This window comes from Mastomys coucha, unplaced genomic scaffold (assembly GCF_008632895.1).
Source record: "Mastomys coucha isolate ucsf_1 unplaced genomic scaffold, UCSF_Mcou_1 pScaffold15, whole genome shotgun sequence".
In the NCBI taxonomy this organism is placed as follows: domain Eukaryota; kingdom Metazoa; phylum Chordata; class Mammalia; order Rodentia; family Muridae; genus Mastomys; species Mastomys coucha.
The window spans coordinates 99,753,839-99,770,801 of record NW_022196897.1 but is presented as its reverse complement, the minus strand read 5'-3'; the positions used below and the strand labels follow the sequence as shown (position 1 = coordinate 99,770,801).

At 35.7% G+C, this 16,963-nt stretch overlaps 1 protein-coding gene across 3 annotated transcripts in view; it reads left to right on the top strand.

Moving 5' to 3' along the window:
* The window catches only part of Dph6 (diphthamine biosynthesis 6), a 142,516-nt gene that overhangs the window by 5,558 nt on the left and 119,995 nt on the right, over nt 1–16,963 (top strand). For all 3 annotated transcript variants that reach the window (XM_031371401.1, XM_031371399.1, XM_031371400.1), the window contains 2 exons: nt 1,192–1,286; nt 4,115–4,308. In XM_031371401.1, coding sequence (XP_031227261.1) covers nt 1,217–1,286; nt 4,115–4,308 — 264 coding nt within the window. In that variant the 5' untranslated portion in view covers nt 1,192–1,216. The remainder of the gene's footprint in view (nt 1–1,191; nt 1,287–4,114; nt 4,309–16,963) is intronic.

Genomic DNA, 16,963 nt, shown 5'->3' with positions numbered 1-16,963 from the left:
AGTTGAACTAACACCATTTGTTGAAAATGCTGTCATTTTTCCACTGGATAGTTTTAGCTCCTTTGTCAAAGATCAAGTGACCATAGGCATATGTGTTCATTTCTAGGTTTTCAGTTCTATTCCATTGATCTACCTGCCTGTCTCTGTACCAATACCATGCAGTTTTTATCATTATTGCTCTGTAGTACGGCTTGAGGTCACTGATAGTTGATTTCTCCAGAAGTTCTTTTATTGTTGAGAATAGTTTTCACTATCCTGGGATTTTGGTTATTCCAAATGAATTTGCAAATTGCTCTTTCTAAATCTATGAAGAGTTGAGTTGGAATTTTGATGGGGATTGCATTACTGCACTCAATACACTCTCTTTCCCTTTGCATTCTTCCTTGTAAGGAATCCTGCAGTACAGTTGTCTACACAGCAATGGCTGAAGCACTGAGTATACTGACGCTTGACTATTGACGTATGTCAGCATTTGGATTTTCATTATATAGACTATAGAATCAAAAATGTCACAATCTATTATAAAGTTTGAATCAGATTTTTATATCTGAATATCATCCTTTGATGAGTATTGGTATCCCGTAGTTAGGTTTCATGTAGTTAGAACAGATTTAAAAATGTTTTATGCATGTATATCTGCACACCACTTGCTTATGGAAGCCATATGAAGGTATTGGATACCCTGGAACTGGAGTTACAGAAGGGTGTAAGCTGCCATGTCAGTGCTTGGAATTGAAGACTGGTCCTTTGGAGGAACAGCCAATGATCTTAACTACTGAGACATCTCTGTAGCCCCTAGATTTTTTTTTTTTTAATTAAGGATTTTCATCTAAGGAATATCTGAAATAAGTCTTTAGAATATCATTCTGAATAATTGATTATGTGCACAGTACTTTTTATCTTATATAAAACTACTGTAGCAAATACACTTTATGTAGAACTTCTGTATTGTAAATGCATGTCTTTTCATAAATTCCTAGACGTAGCAACATTAGACATTCAGATTCATGTGCTCAGTGTTCTTCCTCCTTACAAATGTGTGTCTTATTGCATGGTAATTGTGAAACAATCCTTTCTGGATTCTGCAAAGCTGAGTAAGAATGTGTTTGACTTTGATGTCCAGTGGTTCTGTGTTTACTGGTGATCAGAGGTCTGGCGCTCATCGCCATTTCCCCATGACTTGTTTTACAGTGGTGGGAAGGACAGCTGTTACAACATGATGCAGTGCATTGCCAAGGGGCATCAAATTGTTGCATTAGCAAATCTAAGACCAGAGGAAAACCAAGGTTAGTGCATTTTTTTTTGGGGGGGGGGGTCATTCTCAAAATGGTTGCAACTCAACTTCATTATTTCAGGTTGGTAAGAAACAGTCTGCTTCGTTGGGTCTTGATTTACAATATATGAATGCCACCATTAAGAACATGTCCTTAGCTCTCTCAGATGCAGTGAAGCATGCAGGGCTTCCCCTTGCACCCTCCCATAGATTATGAGCCCCTTGAGAAGAGATGTAGTGACTTGGACTTTCCTGTGGGTGCGCCTCAGCTCTTTAGGCTCTGTGCCTGTGGTAGGTATTCACTCACAGAGTACTGATAGACCAGTGAGTATTGAACTCATCTTAATTAGCCAGTTTACTTCTGTTGGATACTGGAACAATTCTGAAGTGATGTGGAAGGATGGACATTGGGAGTATTTTATAGGAAGAAAGGAAGTGGACTTACTTTTATAGGAAGAAAAACATGGGGGTAAATTTATACTTAGGATTTTATGCTAGGCTCTGGTGATGATGAGCTAGGGTTTAGAAGTAAACGTTTTCTGAGAAGGACTCTAGTCCTAACTTAAAATATGAGAAATTAACTACTGCTGTTTTTATTGTAAAGAAGCAAAAGCAGTTACAGATTGTACTGTAATTGTGAGACCTCATCTGTCCCTTTCACCGAGGTGGACAAGTGAGTCTTCATCTGACTTGAGAATTCTCAGTACTAAAAGTAAAACAAAACAAACACACAAAAACAAAACAAAACAAAAAACTTATGTTCACAGGATGTGTGCTGCATATATAAAGTTATTTTCCTCTGTTGAATTAATTGTGTCACAGCTTTCAATTTCAATATTAGTTTATTGTGACCAGATCATTATTGTATTATCTCCAATTATACTGCTGATGGAACAGTAAAAAAGCAACTATACCTTTTAAATTATACTTATTAATAGAGTGAGGGCATTTGTTACAATATTATTAGTATGAAAAATTAAATAATAAATGCAATTAGAATATTATGAATTAACAATCTGAGAATATCATCTGATAGTATAATTGGTATAGAAGACAATAGATTTTGTGGATCAGTAGATGTACAGGGCTAGGTAATAATGATTTAAAGTCAGCAGGATGTTGGAACTGTTGAATGAGTTTACTGAATGATTTCCCCCCCTTTAAGTGCACTGAAAGGAACCTTACTGAGGAATGCATGGCTCCATTGACAAGCAAAGCTGGGTATAATGTATTCACAGCATATCATGATTTTCACAATATGGGTTTTCCTTAGGTGCTCTGGGAAAGAATTTATTCCCATCAATGAGATAATGTGCAGTTGTCATAAACTGTACAGAGCCATCCCTTTAAGTCTGTAGTAGGGGCTTTGTGGTATGTTAATTGAAGTGCTTTAGGCAACAGTGGAGCCTTTTGGTTTTGTTTTCTCTTACACTAGTTGCTGCTGTGTAGCTTCCACTAATGAAGTTATTTTGTGGTAAGGACTCCATGGAGCCCTAATGAAAATATATCAGGTTTTAAAGCCATTATACTGTTTGGTAGTTGTATTAATTTCAGGATGTTTCTTCCTATGAAGCTCAAGGTTCTTTGAATAAATTCATTTGACCAATATGCTTTAGTGAAAATTCATTAAATTCTCACTCTAACTTGGTAGGAAGGAAGAGTGAAATGTTTTTAGGGTGGTTTGACTAACTCTGTTTCATACTGGCATGAGGTGTAGACTTATAATAATGATGGGAGTATTGTTTGATAGGAAGCCAGGCAGTTGTGGGGGTCAGAAATGTGATGAGCCAAAATGAAGTGGCATGTGATGATGTCACTGATTGTTGAAAGATATTTACAGTGTTATTTATTCCCTTTGATTAAATGTTTCCACATTTGAAAACATACATTTTGTAGTCTATTATTTTGTAACTTCATAAACTTTCAACAGTCTCAATGGCACTAAATAGTAGTCTCCATATAATTTCTTCTATATCTTCTCTGTATGAAATGTAAGTGGTTTAAAGATCATTTGAAGAGGTAATTCATACTTTGTCCTCTTATTGGAGGAACTGAAAGTATATTAGTCTATGAAAAATTTCAACAGTCATCTATTTAAAATTATTTACCTACATACTTTTAAAACTTATTTGACATGCAATCTTTTACCCCCTCTTTTAAATATTAATATCTTATAAGATTCATATTCTGGAGAGGACACTTTTGAAAGTACATGCCACTTTATTGTATGACTGTAATATAGTGATTTTTTATAAATAATTCTATAATAAATGCTTTACCTATAATAATATGTATGGACTCTTGAGATATAACTGATTAGGTTCAGTTATCATTTTACCAAACATTTGTAACTGTTGTAATAAATATTGAAGTTACATGTATATGCTTTGTTGATGTATTGATTATAGAACATACCTATTATACCTAGTTTTTCTGCCATATATGTACCACTTACTAAGCAGATATTTATTTAATAACACTTTTTATTAAAAGTCTAGATGATTTTGAATAACCTGGAAAATATGTAATATAATTTCTAACTGAATAAACCAATGAAAAATTTATTGGATACATTACACTTACTTTTAGATGTTGTATATCATTCTAAAAATGTAAATGTATTGTTGATAATTAGAAACACAGATTATTAAAGCTGAACTGATCTAAATTTATGTATGGACAAATGTGCAATGCTTATATATTATTTCACTTATAAAAGCAGGGAGATATGGTTAAATTCTTAAGCTTTGTATTGACTATTCTTGAAGTAGTAAAAACTGCTTCTTAAGATCTGTTTGTTTTACTCTGTCTTAATAATTATTTTTCCTTTCACTGTTACAGTAGAGTCAGATGAATTGGATAGCTATATGTATCAGACAGTGGGTCACCATGCCATTGACTTGTATGCTGAAGCAATGGCTCTGCCCCTGTACCGCAGAACCATCAGAGGAAGGAGCTTGGAGACAGGAAGAGTGTATACCAAATGTGAAGGTGATGAGGTTGAAGATCTCTATGAACTATTGAAACTCGTTAAGGTATGCACAGTGACTACCTTATCCTTTTTGAACTTTGTAATTTTCACTTATTGAGTTATTTAATATTAAATAACTTACAAATTTTCATAGCCTAGCTCTTCTTTGAGAGAATATTTTATCTTTTGGTTAGAAGGTAACAAAAAACTCCTTAGTATGTCTTTATATTAGGCTATAGAAAAATAAGACATTGGGTATAGATTTATGTCTAGGCATGTCACAAGCTTTTTTCCATTTTTTTTTTTAATTTTATGCTTTGCCTGCATGTATGTATATATGCCATGTGTATATCTGGTACCTACAAAAGCCAGAAAAGGGAATTAGATTCCCTTAAATTAGTTATAGATGGTTATAAACAATGTGGGTGCTATGTACAAGTGCTCTTAACTCCTTAGCCCTTGTCAAGTAATATTTCTTTATCTTCAGGATAGTGGAAAAAATAGCATTTGATCTTTGTTCATTAACATATTTTGTTTTGGATTACTACTAAACAAATGGATGCATCCTGTTTCCTTATTACATTACATTTTCTCGTGGAAGAGTAAGACAAGGACCAAACTAACAGCCTGGCTGATAGTGAAGGTAGTGTGAGAAGGAATGAAGATATGCCAAGCTGATAACACCTGGTAGCAAGAGGGAATGTACTCATGTAATGGTCAGTAGTGGTCATGTGATGTTCAGATATGGTTAAGGTTAGGCAGACTGGAAACCAGTCTTATGAATCAAATATGCCATTGTATGTGCTATTGTCCTTCATACATTCATGAATAGTTTCAGCACACAAAATTTCAGAGAGAAATGTGGGCTTGTCTCTTTAGTAGATACTATACTCAGGAAATGTTTACAGAGATTATATTGAATATTCATTCTTGCCTTCTCATTAATAATCAACTGCTTAAGGACAGTTTGATATTCTTCCCTAAATACAAGCATTTATTCAACAGCTATATGTATAGTTCATATAACACATATTGATGGTGATCTTAAGTCTGTATGTGCTGCAAATCTTAGTATTTTACAGAAGAAAAAGTTCTATACTTCTTATACTATTGCATCTCCTCACTCTTTAAGGAATTCAGCCCTTTCCCAAGTTGTGTAATGAACATTTCATAATCTCAAATAATTGGTGCTAGTCAGAGCTTTATACTGATTAATAACTTTGATCGAAAAAAAAAATACCAGATACTAAGTAGGCTTAAAGTTGCTTAATTAAAACAGTTTCTATTTTGCATGTCAGAACATTGTTATCTTAAAAAGAAGCACAGGGAACTATTGTTTCATAGCACACTGTTAGTTAGATAGCATATGAAGTAGATATTTTGCAGAGGTTGTCATTGGAAGCTGCATGTTCATTTTAACTACTGTGATTTTTAAACTAGGGGGAAGGAAAAGATTTTTGCTCCCAGTCAATTCTCCAGAAAGCTGCAGTTAATGTTACTCACTTGGAGATGTAGAAACTAAATACAGATCTTATATTTCCACATTTATTTTTCAAAATACACTGAAACTGAATATTAACATTTCAATATAAATCAATATTTCAAAATTGAAATATTATTCCAATATTGAAATATTGGAATTTTTTAAAAATCACAAATTTAACTTTGGAGAAACCCTGTGATAATAGAATCCATCCAGGAAAGGGAACGATAATAAATTACTAATCAGTTTAATTAAAAGTGAGCAGATTAGTAGTAATTAAGAAGAAATCCCCTTTCTCTCCATGCTGTCTTTGGAGAAATGGATGCTTTGCCATTATCTTCATAGTAACCGTCAATTATGACATAAATTAATGCTAATGTTAAATCTTGACAAGTTCTGCTTTGGAATTTCATACATGATAATTATAACTATAGTTGAAAGAGATGTTATCAAGTTGTCTGGGACTAAATAGTTCCTTCTTTTCCTGTGTAAAAATATTAATTTTACTATAGGATATTTTAAAGACATCAATATCAGAAATATATTACTTTTATGAAAGAAATTGTATAACTAGGCTTTTAGAGTTAAATCCATTTGTGAAACTATGGTGCAAAAATTCCAGTAGAGATCTCATATACTCTAATGAATAACTGAGTAATTATGGAAAAAAAATAACTTAGAGAGGCTATAATTTCCAAGTTTGTTTTAACTTGCTCTAAGCAAAAGAACCATATTTTAATATCTTGATTATTAATTCAGTAGTGGAAGCCTCTGGACTTTGTTTTCATTATTTCTATACTTTAGTAAGTTCTATATCTGTCTTTTGTTTTTATAGATATTTTGTCTAGGGTGTACTTTATTTTACATATATTTCAGTTTGTCTAAGTAACAAAGTCTTAGAAATATAAACTTCAGGAAGTTTAGAACTACAAGTTTCCTGTCTTGTTGAAGTCAGGAAAACTAACAAAACTGTATCCATCGTATCTCTTCAGTTGCTAGGTAACTTTGAAACTGAAATATATATCTGAAGCTGTTTGTAACATATTTGGTTTTATGACTTGTCTTTTGTCTTTAGTATTGAAATGTAACTTTAGCTCATTTGTAGTTTGATATGGTATAGCTTATCTTTTCTAAAATGATTTATTAATCATGTTAGTTTTATTTAAAGTATATACAATATAATAGTTATTAAAAGATACAAGGTAGCATCATTTTTCTATAGAATCATATTTAAGGATCAATACATTTTTTGCTTTCTCTATTGATTTGGTACTGTTTTCTCTCTAGATATCTGCTGTCTTCCCACCATCCCCATTTAGTAGAACCTTTAAGAAATTTCCTAATGGCAAATCCTTTCAGATTCTTACACTTTGAAATGTTGGTATTTTGCCTCACATATTTTACTGAACATTAGATGTGTTTCCTGTGACTCTTCCATAATTGTTTAGTGATAAAACATCTCTTTGAAAGCTTTTCCTTGATTAATGACAATCTTAGTCAGAGTGAAAACCATTTACAATAGGACAGTCTTCTGACTGTCGTGACTGGATCAGGAATGGCCTGGTCCTACCACAACAGCCAATGATGATCGGAGGAAGGTAGGCTCTTCCACCTGCCTGCAGAAATGGATGACTAGGACCTAGAAATGTAATAGCCTTTGCTTTTTTTTTTTTTCTTGAAAGGGAAATACCTAATGTCATATATGTCAGAGAAAAATAGCAGAACCAGTGGATTTACAGTATAAGGATAGCTCTGAGAGTCCGCCTTCATTATATGTGATAATTTTCTCCTTTTTAAATTCCTTCATGCCTTTCCCCCTCCTGAAACCACTTGGTCAGAAATTACACCTTGTAGACTGAACCTTTATCTAACTTCTATTTTCCCAAATATTTTTTGTTTCTGTGCCATTTGTAAAGACAATATGTCCCTAGGTGGAACAGAAAGGGCTTGAACTCCTAATAATATCTGTCTGTTAGGTGTATGCTCTGTGTTTGGGAGGGTAGTGGGGGACAGAAGTTGATATTCGATGTCTTCCTCAATAGCTTATCTCCCTTATTTTTTGACACTGAATCTTTGGCTTTGCCTGAAGCTCACTAATTGGACAGAATACAGAATACCTGGCTGGGAAGCTCCAGTAATCTCCCTTTTCTGCGTCCCAGCACTGATCACACAGGCAAGCTGCCGTGTCTGGCTTTTGACCTCCATCTGGACATCTGAACGCAGGCAGTGCTTGAGTCCACATTCTCCCCATGAAGCACCGTACCCACTGAACAGTGTCCCAGCTACTTTGGGTCTTTTTGTTGTATGTTTTTGAGAGTGCTTCTGGAATCTCTTTTATTTTTGTGTTGAACTTTTTCAAAGTCATGTGTCTCCTATAGTTAAGAACTTTATTCATTTATTTTTTTTCTCTTTTTATAAAGATGATTTTCTTTTTCTGTAGTAGCCACATTCCCTACATGGCTCTTAAAACATAAGTAAGAGATTTTAAATATTATCTGTTGCTCCCTCAACTATTCCTGTTTCCTTTGTGTCTTTCGCTCATGTTGAATAAGAACAAGAAAAAGAAAAGCTGACTGGGAATGTGTAGGTTTTAGTTTCTCCAGACTCATGTCTGAAACTCATAATCCTGGAATTAAGGCTAGCGAGCCTTGCCTGACTCCTTAGCCTCATTGTCTTCCAGGCAACAATAGATCACCCTTTCTCTGCTGATTCAGCAGTCACCATTCTGTCATCTGCTTTCTGACTCATCAAGAAGTGGAGACAGTCTAGCTCTCGTAGCTCCATCCTTTTCTTTTCATGAGAGATTGTACCTTTGTTTCATTTTAATAGAATTTCAAGATCCAGTAACCTGTGTGAACTTCATTCTAATGGAATATATTTAACACGCTTCAGTAACTTCAACGTTCAGTTTCAGCTCTACTCTTTGAACCACTGACACTTTTCTTTATTCGTTTTCTCATAGCCATCTCAAGTCAACTCAATACTAACCTTAAATTTCTCAGTGTACACATATAACTTAAATATGCTAATTAATTGCTTTTTTATTCTTAAGATAGAATATTTACTATTGAAAGGAGCATAACTGAAACACTTTCATTTTTATTTATTTTTATTGAAATTTTTTATTACAATATATTCTGATTATGGTTTCTCTTCTTCAACTCTGCTGAGATCTTTCCCACCTTGCCTCACATTCTAAACCATACCCTTTCTCTCTCTCTCTTTATAAAACAATCAGGTATCTAGAGAATAGTAATATAATAAAATAAGATAAAACCAAACCAAACAAACAGAAGAAAAAAAGACAAAGAAAACAGAAGAAGCATGAGAAGCACATATAGACAGAGAGACACACATTAGCTCACTCAGGAGTCCCATAAAAACACAAAAATGGAAGCCCTAATATATACAAAAAGGACCTATAAGAGCAAGACAAAAATAAAGAAATAAAGAAATGCCCTGACAAAGAACCATAAATGATGCTACTTGGCATTGAGTTTGTGTTGGTCATCTACTGCTGAGCATGGGGTCTGCCTTTAAGAATGGCTTATATCTCCAGTGAGACTCTGTTGGGGAGTACTATTTGTTTCATTAGTGAGTAACGATTAACTGAAGATGGCTTCTGGACTAGGGATGAGAATGAGCATGTATCTGATTCTTCTCTCGGCTCTGGGACCCTATCTTGCACAGGCTGTGAATGCTGCCATAGTTCTCTGAGTTCATATGTGCATCTGTCCTGCTGTGTTTAGAAGGTCTTGTTTGTTTCCTTGATATACTCTAGGCTCCTGACTATTATGGTCCTGACCCTTCCCCTCTTCTTCAACAGAGTTTCCTGAACCTTAAGAAAGAGGGATTTGATGGAGATATCTCATTTAGGGTAACTGAATGTTCCAAGATCTCTCATACTCTACATAGCATCTAGCTGTAGGCCCCTAGTTAGTTCCCATCTACTTTAAAATGTTTTAATGATTTATTTATTTTGATTCTATATGCATTGGTGACTTGCTTGCATGGATGTCTGTGTGAGGGTATCAGATCCTCTTGAACTGGAACTCATAGAGAGCCATGAGCTGTCATTTGGGTGCTGTGAGTTGAACACCAGTAGTCTGGAAGAGTAGCTAGTGTTCTCTACCTCTGAGCCATCTGTTCTTCCCAGAGGAGGAAGCTCTTCTGATGATAGTTGAGCAAGAGACTGATCTGTGTTATTAGGATGTCAGTAGTGGTCATGGCTATATTCCTTCAACAAAATAGTAGTCTTGGTTTTTCCCTAGCCTGTATGGTTTCAGGTTCTTGGCCTGTTGAGCAGTATCAGAATAGGGTCCATCTCATGGAGTAGGTCTCATATCCAATCAGATATTGGTTGGTTATTTCCACAAGCTTTGTGCTACTGTTGCACTAGCTTATCTTGTAGTCACTGTAGATGGGAGAGTTTGGTTTGGGGTTGGTGTTTACCTTTCTCCTAGTTTGCAGAGTGCTTTCCCATACCACATATACTAGTGCATAGGAATGAATATGGCACCATCTTCTTCATGTTAAGTGAGTCGTGTCTTTAACAATAGAGCTTTACTGTTAGTTTTGGAGCATAACCAATAGTTTTGGCAATAGCCTGGGTTGTTTGCAGGGTTTCCATGGAACCCTTGGCAAACAACTCAATTAGATGTTACCCATTCCAAGCACTGGAAGTTTCATATGGTGATGAGAGATGTCCAGTTGTGGCTCTGTCTTTTCTGTTTAATCACTTTCAAATAAAATATAATCTATTAAAAATAGTGTAAAGGTAAGTGTAGCAACAAGTAAAAATATGGGACTTAATTGATTAATCAAATGCAGTGTTTCTTTTTTTTTTCCTGTTTCTATAATCTATTGACTATTCATTGAGTCAAGACTCATGCTGTTAGAGATTAGCTCCTATTTGCATTGGTTCAATTCTTCTAGGAAAAGTTGTAATCATCTTACATAGCTTGACATAACATCCTTAAGCCAAGTTACTATTTCTAGAGATTGATTTCATTTGTCTGAGCAGTCTAGACCAGCCATTTCTGAGTACAAGGTAAAGAAATGATTATTGAATTCTGTTAATATTTTCAAGGCATAAGGAAATGATGGGTTGTCCATTTAAATCAGATTCTTGCTGTCAGAAGGATGGACTGTGGTAAGGCACAAAGGGCAGCAGAATCTAGTAGGTTCCAGATGTGGACATGTTGGGAGCCATGCTGACTGACTCTTCCTTGGCTTAGTTCCCTGCTTTTATGGCTGCTCTATCCACTGCCCTCTTCTTTTCCTTCTTCCTTCATCTTCCTTTCTTTCTTATGTATGTATTTAAAATATTAACCATTGGCTTGACAGTTTGTCATCTGAGATCTTCATAATTTCAATATTCATGATTCCCTGACTTTAATATCCTGTAAGTATGGTGAACTTAGCAAGTTGAAAACACACAAATTTTCTATAAAAGCATTTCATATTTTTATATTTCATTTTTTTGGAAAGCATCATCATGTAACCCATCACTAAAGGCAAACTCAAGTCCCACTAACAAAGTTGAACTTTTTCTTAGCTCTGCCTTTTACCTCAGCTGCTACCATTAGATCTGTGTAACCTGTTGCTAATACTTCAGTGAACTGCAGATCTGACACCTCAGCTCTCTTCTTGCGTGGCTGCTTGTCCACCTGTATTATTCAGCAGTCTCCTAGTGTGTCATCCATGTGTGCTCCACCCAGCTCATCCATCACAATGCTGTCAGGTACACTACCCACTATTAAGAGGACGGAGCATTAGTCCCTACAGTCCCACTAGTCTGATGCCATCATTCCCATACAACCCATTCTGACAAACTATAATCAGTATCCACTTAAATTTATATGTTTAAAAAAAATTCCTGTATTTATAACCTGTTGGTTTTTTTGTTGTTGTTTTAACATTTATTTACTTTCCTGGAAGTTTAAGTTCTTGAAGAACTTCATCCTTTGTGAAATCATCTGTAATTTTCCTTAGTCCTTGTCTCTCATGGCAACTTGTCTATTTATCTGTGTCCCTGAGCTTGTTACTGTGATCATTTATATGGCTGTACTTGCTGCTGGACTACAGGACCTTTAATGTCATGTGTAGTGCTTGCTCTTCAATTTTTGTATTGTTAAGTGCCTAGGAAAGTTTTGGCATACACAGGCTCATAAAGGATTGTTGAAAGGGTAGATGAGTTAAAAACTATCAAATTATTTTATATTTCATGATTTCGCTAACTCAGGAGGACCACAGTAGTATTTCATTTATGTGATGTAAATCCAGTGAGAAGTTTTAGTTTTTTTGGTTTTGTTTTTATCCAGAAACGTAAGGGGGCTGGACATCATAATAAAGCTCTGCTAGATAAGGTATCCTTGCATTTGCAGTGCAATTAGTATCTCTATGAAGACTGAGTTCTTGCTGCAGAATATTTTGTACAAATGCTGAGTAGACAATATTTCAGAATATCTCTATGTTAGCAAACTTGCTTATAGTTAAAAAGTACTCTGTGAGTCCTTTTACTTCAGACCTGGGGGAAAGGGTCTAGAAACTAAGTGGCTTTGAGGTAAATCCAGAGAGTTTGAAATGGGAGAAACATGTAAGCTTCAAGATTTATAGGAAGGACCCAGACATAGTGCTAATAGGCACATAGCCCTGTACAGATTGCTCCTGGCTCCTCAGGACTGCATAGCTTGTCTCAAGCCCTGTCAATCTCCAAGATATTGGACATTAGGTTTGGTCCATTGGCATAATAAATGTGTTTCTCGTGTTGACTCTAGATCTAAAAGGAAGCACTGGCATTAGAGCTGATCAGTGTCACTTTTTTCCCCAGGTGCAGAGTTATTAAGGCTATACAGTATTTGGCCTTTTCAAAAGGTGACTTCAGACGTGTGTGAGGAAACACAATGGTGGAACCGTTTGGGAAATAGATGTTGAATGATATTTTCCCTTGTAACTGCTTCTTCACCTTCTCACTCATCCAGGCAGTCCTCCCTAACTCCTCCCTCCTCCCTCCTCCCTCCTCTCTCTCTTTCTCTCTTTTCTTTCATTCTTCTTTCCTTCTTTCCTCTTTCATTCTTTCTGTTTTTGTTTTGTTTTGCTTTTGTTGTTGTTGGTGGTTTTTTGTTATTTTGTTTTTTGAGACAGGGTTTTTCTGTGTAGCCCTGCCTGTCCACTCTCTAGGCTCGCCTAGAACTCAGAGATCCTCCTGCCTCGGCTTCTCAAATCCTAGGATTAAAGATGTGGGCTACCATTACTCCACCTGTCCTAGACTTTGTATCTATATATTTTTCCTAAATCTACAAAATAAGACTCCTTCATTTTGAGAAGTTCATTATGTCTCTTTAGCTATAAACTATCTCTACTTGGTATTGCTGACAGTGTCACTATATGTTTTTGTGAACCCTACCTATATATTACTTCTATCTTTTCCTCATCCAGTGACCTTCTCGGATTTTACCAATTGACTTTATTCCCTGTATTTCTTTCTTTAGGCTCTCCACTCTTCTGAGAGATCAGTCCCATTGACTCTTTCGCCCCTTTCCTGAATGTGTAAGCATTTATTTTATGGCTAAACATTTTGTGGTTCTTGGCTTCTGGAATTGTGTCACCCAAGATGCTAAATTTATGTTTCTAGTCTTTTCCTTTTTCGCACAGGTAATTTAGCCTGTCATTTGGTGTGAGATAGCTAGATCATAGGATAGCTCAACATACATTGCCAAAGAGCAGCTTAGGCATCATAGAGTGGGCAAACTGAGGCAACACCCAGTGGGAACAGTGCCTAGAGCTACAGATGGGGGGCAGGCCAGACTGACTGGGGCAGCTGCCTATGGAAGCCAGTGATTTTATAGGGGCTAGCATTTCCTGTGGCAAACCAAGCCAAGCCAAACCAAACCAAAAACAAACAAACAATCAAAACCCATGTGAACTCTGTTAACTCCTCAGGGCCAGCAAGAAACAAAAGAGAGAAAATTCATCCACACATATATATTTACATACATACTGAGTGAGTGAAGCAAAAAGGCAGACTCTAATAACCTTATATATACAAATGCAAACATACATGTATACATATAGACAGACAAACAGACATACATATTCACACATAAATGGTTGGAACAAAGCTTCAGCAAGCAGACTCCTAGCATTTCACATATACATATGTATATATATATATATGTACACATATATATATATACATACATACATATACATGTATGTACATATACATACCTACATACATGCTTACATACAGATAGTTTGTGGATGGAGCAAGTTCCAGCACACACCAAAACAAGCTTTAAATATATACATGCATACAAATTTGATGGATAGAACACAGTTCCAATACACTCTCACACAAACAAACAGTACCTTTACAAGAAATAACATCACATAATAAGGTAAAGAAAACAAGTTATTTTCAAGAACCCACATACATTCATAACTAAGCAACTTGTTATAATCTCACAAAGTGTGAGCAAGCAGTTTTCTCAACCAGTTTTTCTTACTGGCAGGCAGCAATTTATGGTTACAAAGAAAGGATTAATTATTATCTGTCTTTAAAAGTAATCATACATGAGTCTTAAAAGAATCACAAATCTAAACTTTTATATAAAAATCAGTCATATCTATTTTAAATCCTCAGAATGTATATCTAGTCATCAGGAAATTTTATTAAATCATATCAGGAAGCTGAGGGGAAAAATGGGTCCACAAAATCAATTGTCAGCAGTCCAGCCTCAGTGAGACACGTCAGCCAGGGCTGCCATTGTTATTGTTCCCTGACCATAATAGAGTCCCTAGCACAGTAATTAAGAGTGTGCCTTCTGAACTTCAAATTGTTCCCTACGATTTTCTACATCAACATCAGGAGCAAAAACATCTCAGCCTAGCTTCACTAATAATTTATTTTTCCAAATGCTTTCTGATAAGGATGGTGGTCATTAATCTGCCCCAGCAGCAATGCCTGAAAGAGATCATGCATTATTATTGTGAGTGCCAGAGGTGCTACCCAGTGAGGGGCTGGAAGCCCCCAGCTTCCATACAATTCTTAGATTAAGAGGGAAGTGAGGGCAGCAAGCAGAGGAGAAGTCTGTAACTGCATGAAATCCTCAGGACACTTAGTCCTCTGAATCATGCTTCCACTGAGGCACACCCATCCTGGCTGTGCTAACCTCATTGGTGGGCCGGATGCCATGCGTTCTAAAGCCGTGTGTCCTTCCTCCTACATGACCCTCGACAATGCATCTTTTTGTATTTGTGCTCTGGAATTGAACCCAGATCTTTATGTGTACGAGTATATCCTCAGTTCTCTTTCAGTTTTTTATTTTAAGACATGGTTTTACCAAGTTGCCTAGGCTAGTCTTTAATTTATTTTATGGCCTAAACAGGCTTTGAATTTGCAACTCTCCTGCCTTTTTCTCCTAAGTGTCTAGAATTATATAGGCCTGTACTACTAGGCCAAACTAATTTAAATTTTTAGAGTAACTTCTTTATTTTTTTCACAATATCTCTACTCATTTCCATTTTACCATATCCTCATATCAGTTTTTAGTAATAGCTATTTTGACTTGGGTATGATTTGTCATTATACTTTTGTTTAACATTTCCCTGATAGTTAATGAAACTGAACATGTTTTTTCATATAGTTGTTGCCCAATTTTTATTTCTTTTAAGAAGTATCTAGAATAGTGTTCAAGTTTGATTATTTAGATGCTGCATTTTGAGTTTCATATGTATACTGGCTCTGGTGGGGTGATCTGTTGCTGAGCATTCCCCTCCTCTCTGGCTGGCTGCTGGTCTCCTTTGTTGTTGACTTTGCTGTGGAGAAGCCTTGCATTTGATGTAATGGCATTAGTCTGCTTTTGTTTTTGGTTTTAGGAAAACACAACAAAATAGCCTTAATAATGTCTCGAATGTTCTCCTGTGCTCTTGTCTAGTAGGTTCATGGTTGCTTTAACTTACACTCAGCTGCTTGATCCATTCTGAGTTATTTATTGTCCATGGTGAGAGATAAGGGTCAGGTTTAATCTGCACTTGGCTTTTCTGTTTTCCCAGCACCATTTATTGGGGAAGCTGTTAGTTCTTTCTTGAGTATATGTTTGTGGTGCCTTAGATAAGAATCAATGCTATATAGATGAATGGGCTTATTTCTAAGCTCCTGTGTTCTTCTCTATAGGGCTGTTGGGTTTTAATGATACCACCAAAGTTTTTGGGCTACCATGATTGTATCTTGTGTCTTGAAATCAAGTGTTATCATGTGCCCAGCTTTGACCTTTTTTGCTAGATTTTTCTGGTTGTCCAAGGTGATACTGCTGTCATATTAAGTTGAGGATTTTTTCCAGTTAAGCAAAGAAAACTGTTGGTATGTCATTTACTTTATATATTTGCTTTATTTATTATTGTTTATAATTCCTGCATATGTGAGTTTCTTTTATGTATGATGCTTAATTCCTTCTTTTAGCATTCTGTAATTTTCATTTTAGAGGGCTTTTGCTTCCTTAATTAAATTTACAGCTAAGTATTTGTTATAGCTTTTGCGACTACACTTATTTATTTCTTTCTTGGCGGTCTTATTGCATATAAATGGTACTATTTTGTATATGGATTTTTGTGTCTTGTAGCATGATGAATTTATCAGTTCTATAGAATTTAAGGTAGAAACTTTAGATTTTCAGTACATAATCCCATGCCATTTACAGATAGGGATAATTTCACTTCTACTTTTCCATTTATGTCTTTAATTTCAAACTTCTTTCTCTTTCTTACTTGATGTAGCTAACTCTTTGAGCACTATACTTTATATATACATGCATATAATTCTGTGTATTTAACTATATGTAGCTACATTTAGTGTATGTGTTCACATATATGTATTTCTTACTGCTAATAAATTCTTTTTTTTTAATCTTTAAGAAATGTTCTTTTTTTTTCTTTTAGATATTTTCTTTATTTACATGTAAATTTCTCCATTCCCAGTTTCCCCTCCAAAAAACAAAGAAACAAACAAAAACAACCAAAACAAACCCCTGTTGCCTCCCACTTCCCAATGCCTGCCACCCCGCCCTCTCCCACTTTCTGGCCCTGGCATTCCCCTACACTGGGGCACAGAACTTTCACAAGGCCGAGCTCTTCTCCTCCTATTGATGATTGAATTTGCAGTCCTCCACTATACACATGCTGCCTGAACAATCAGATCCCTCCATGTGCAGTCTTTGGTTGGTGGTTGAGACCC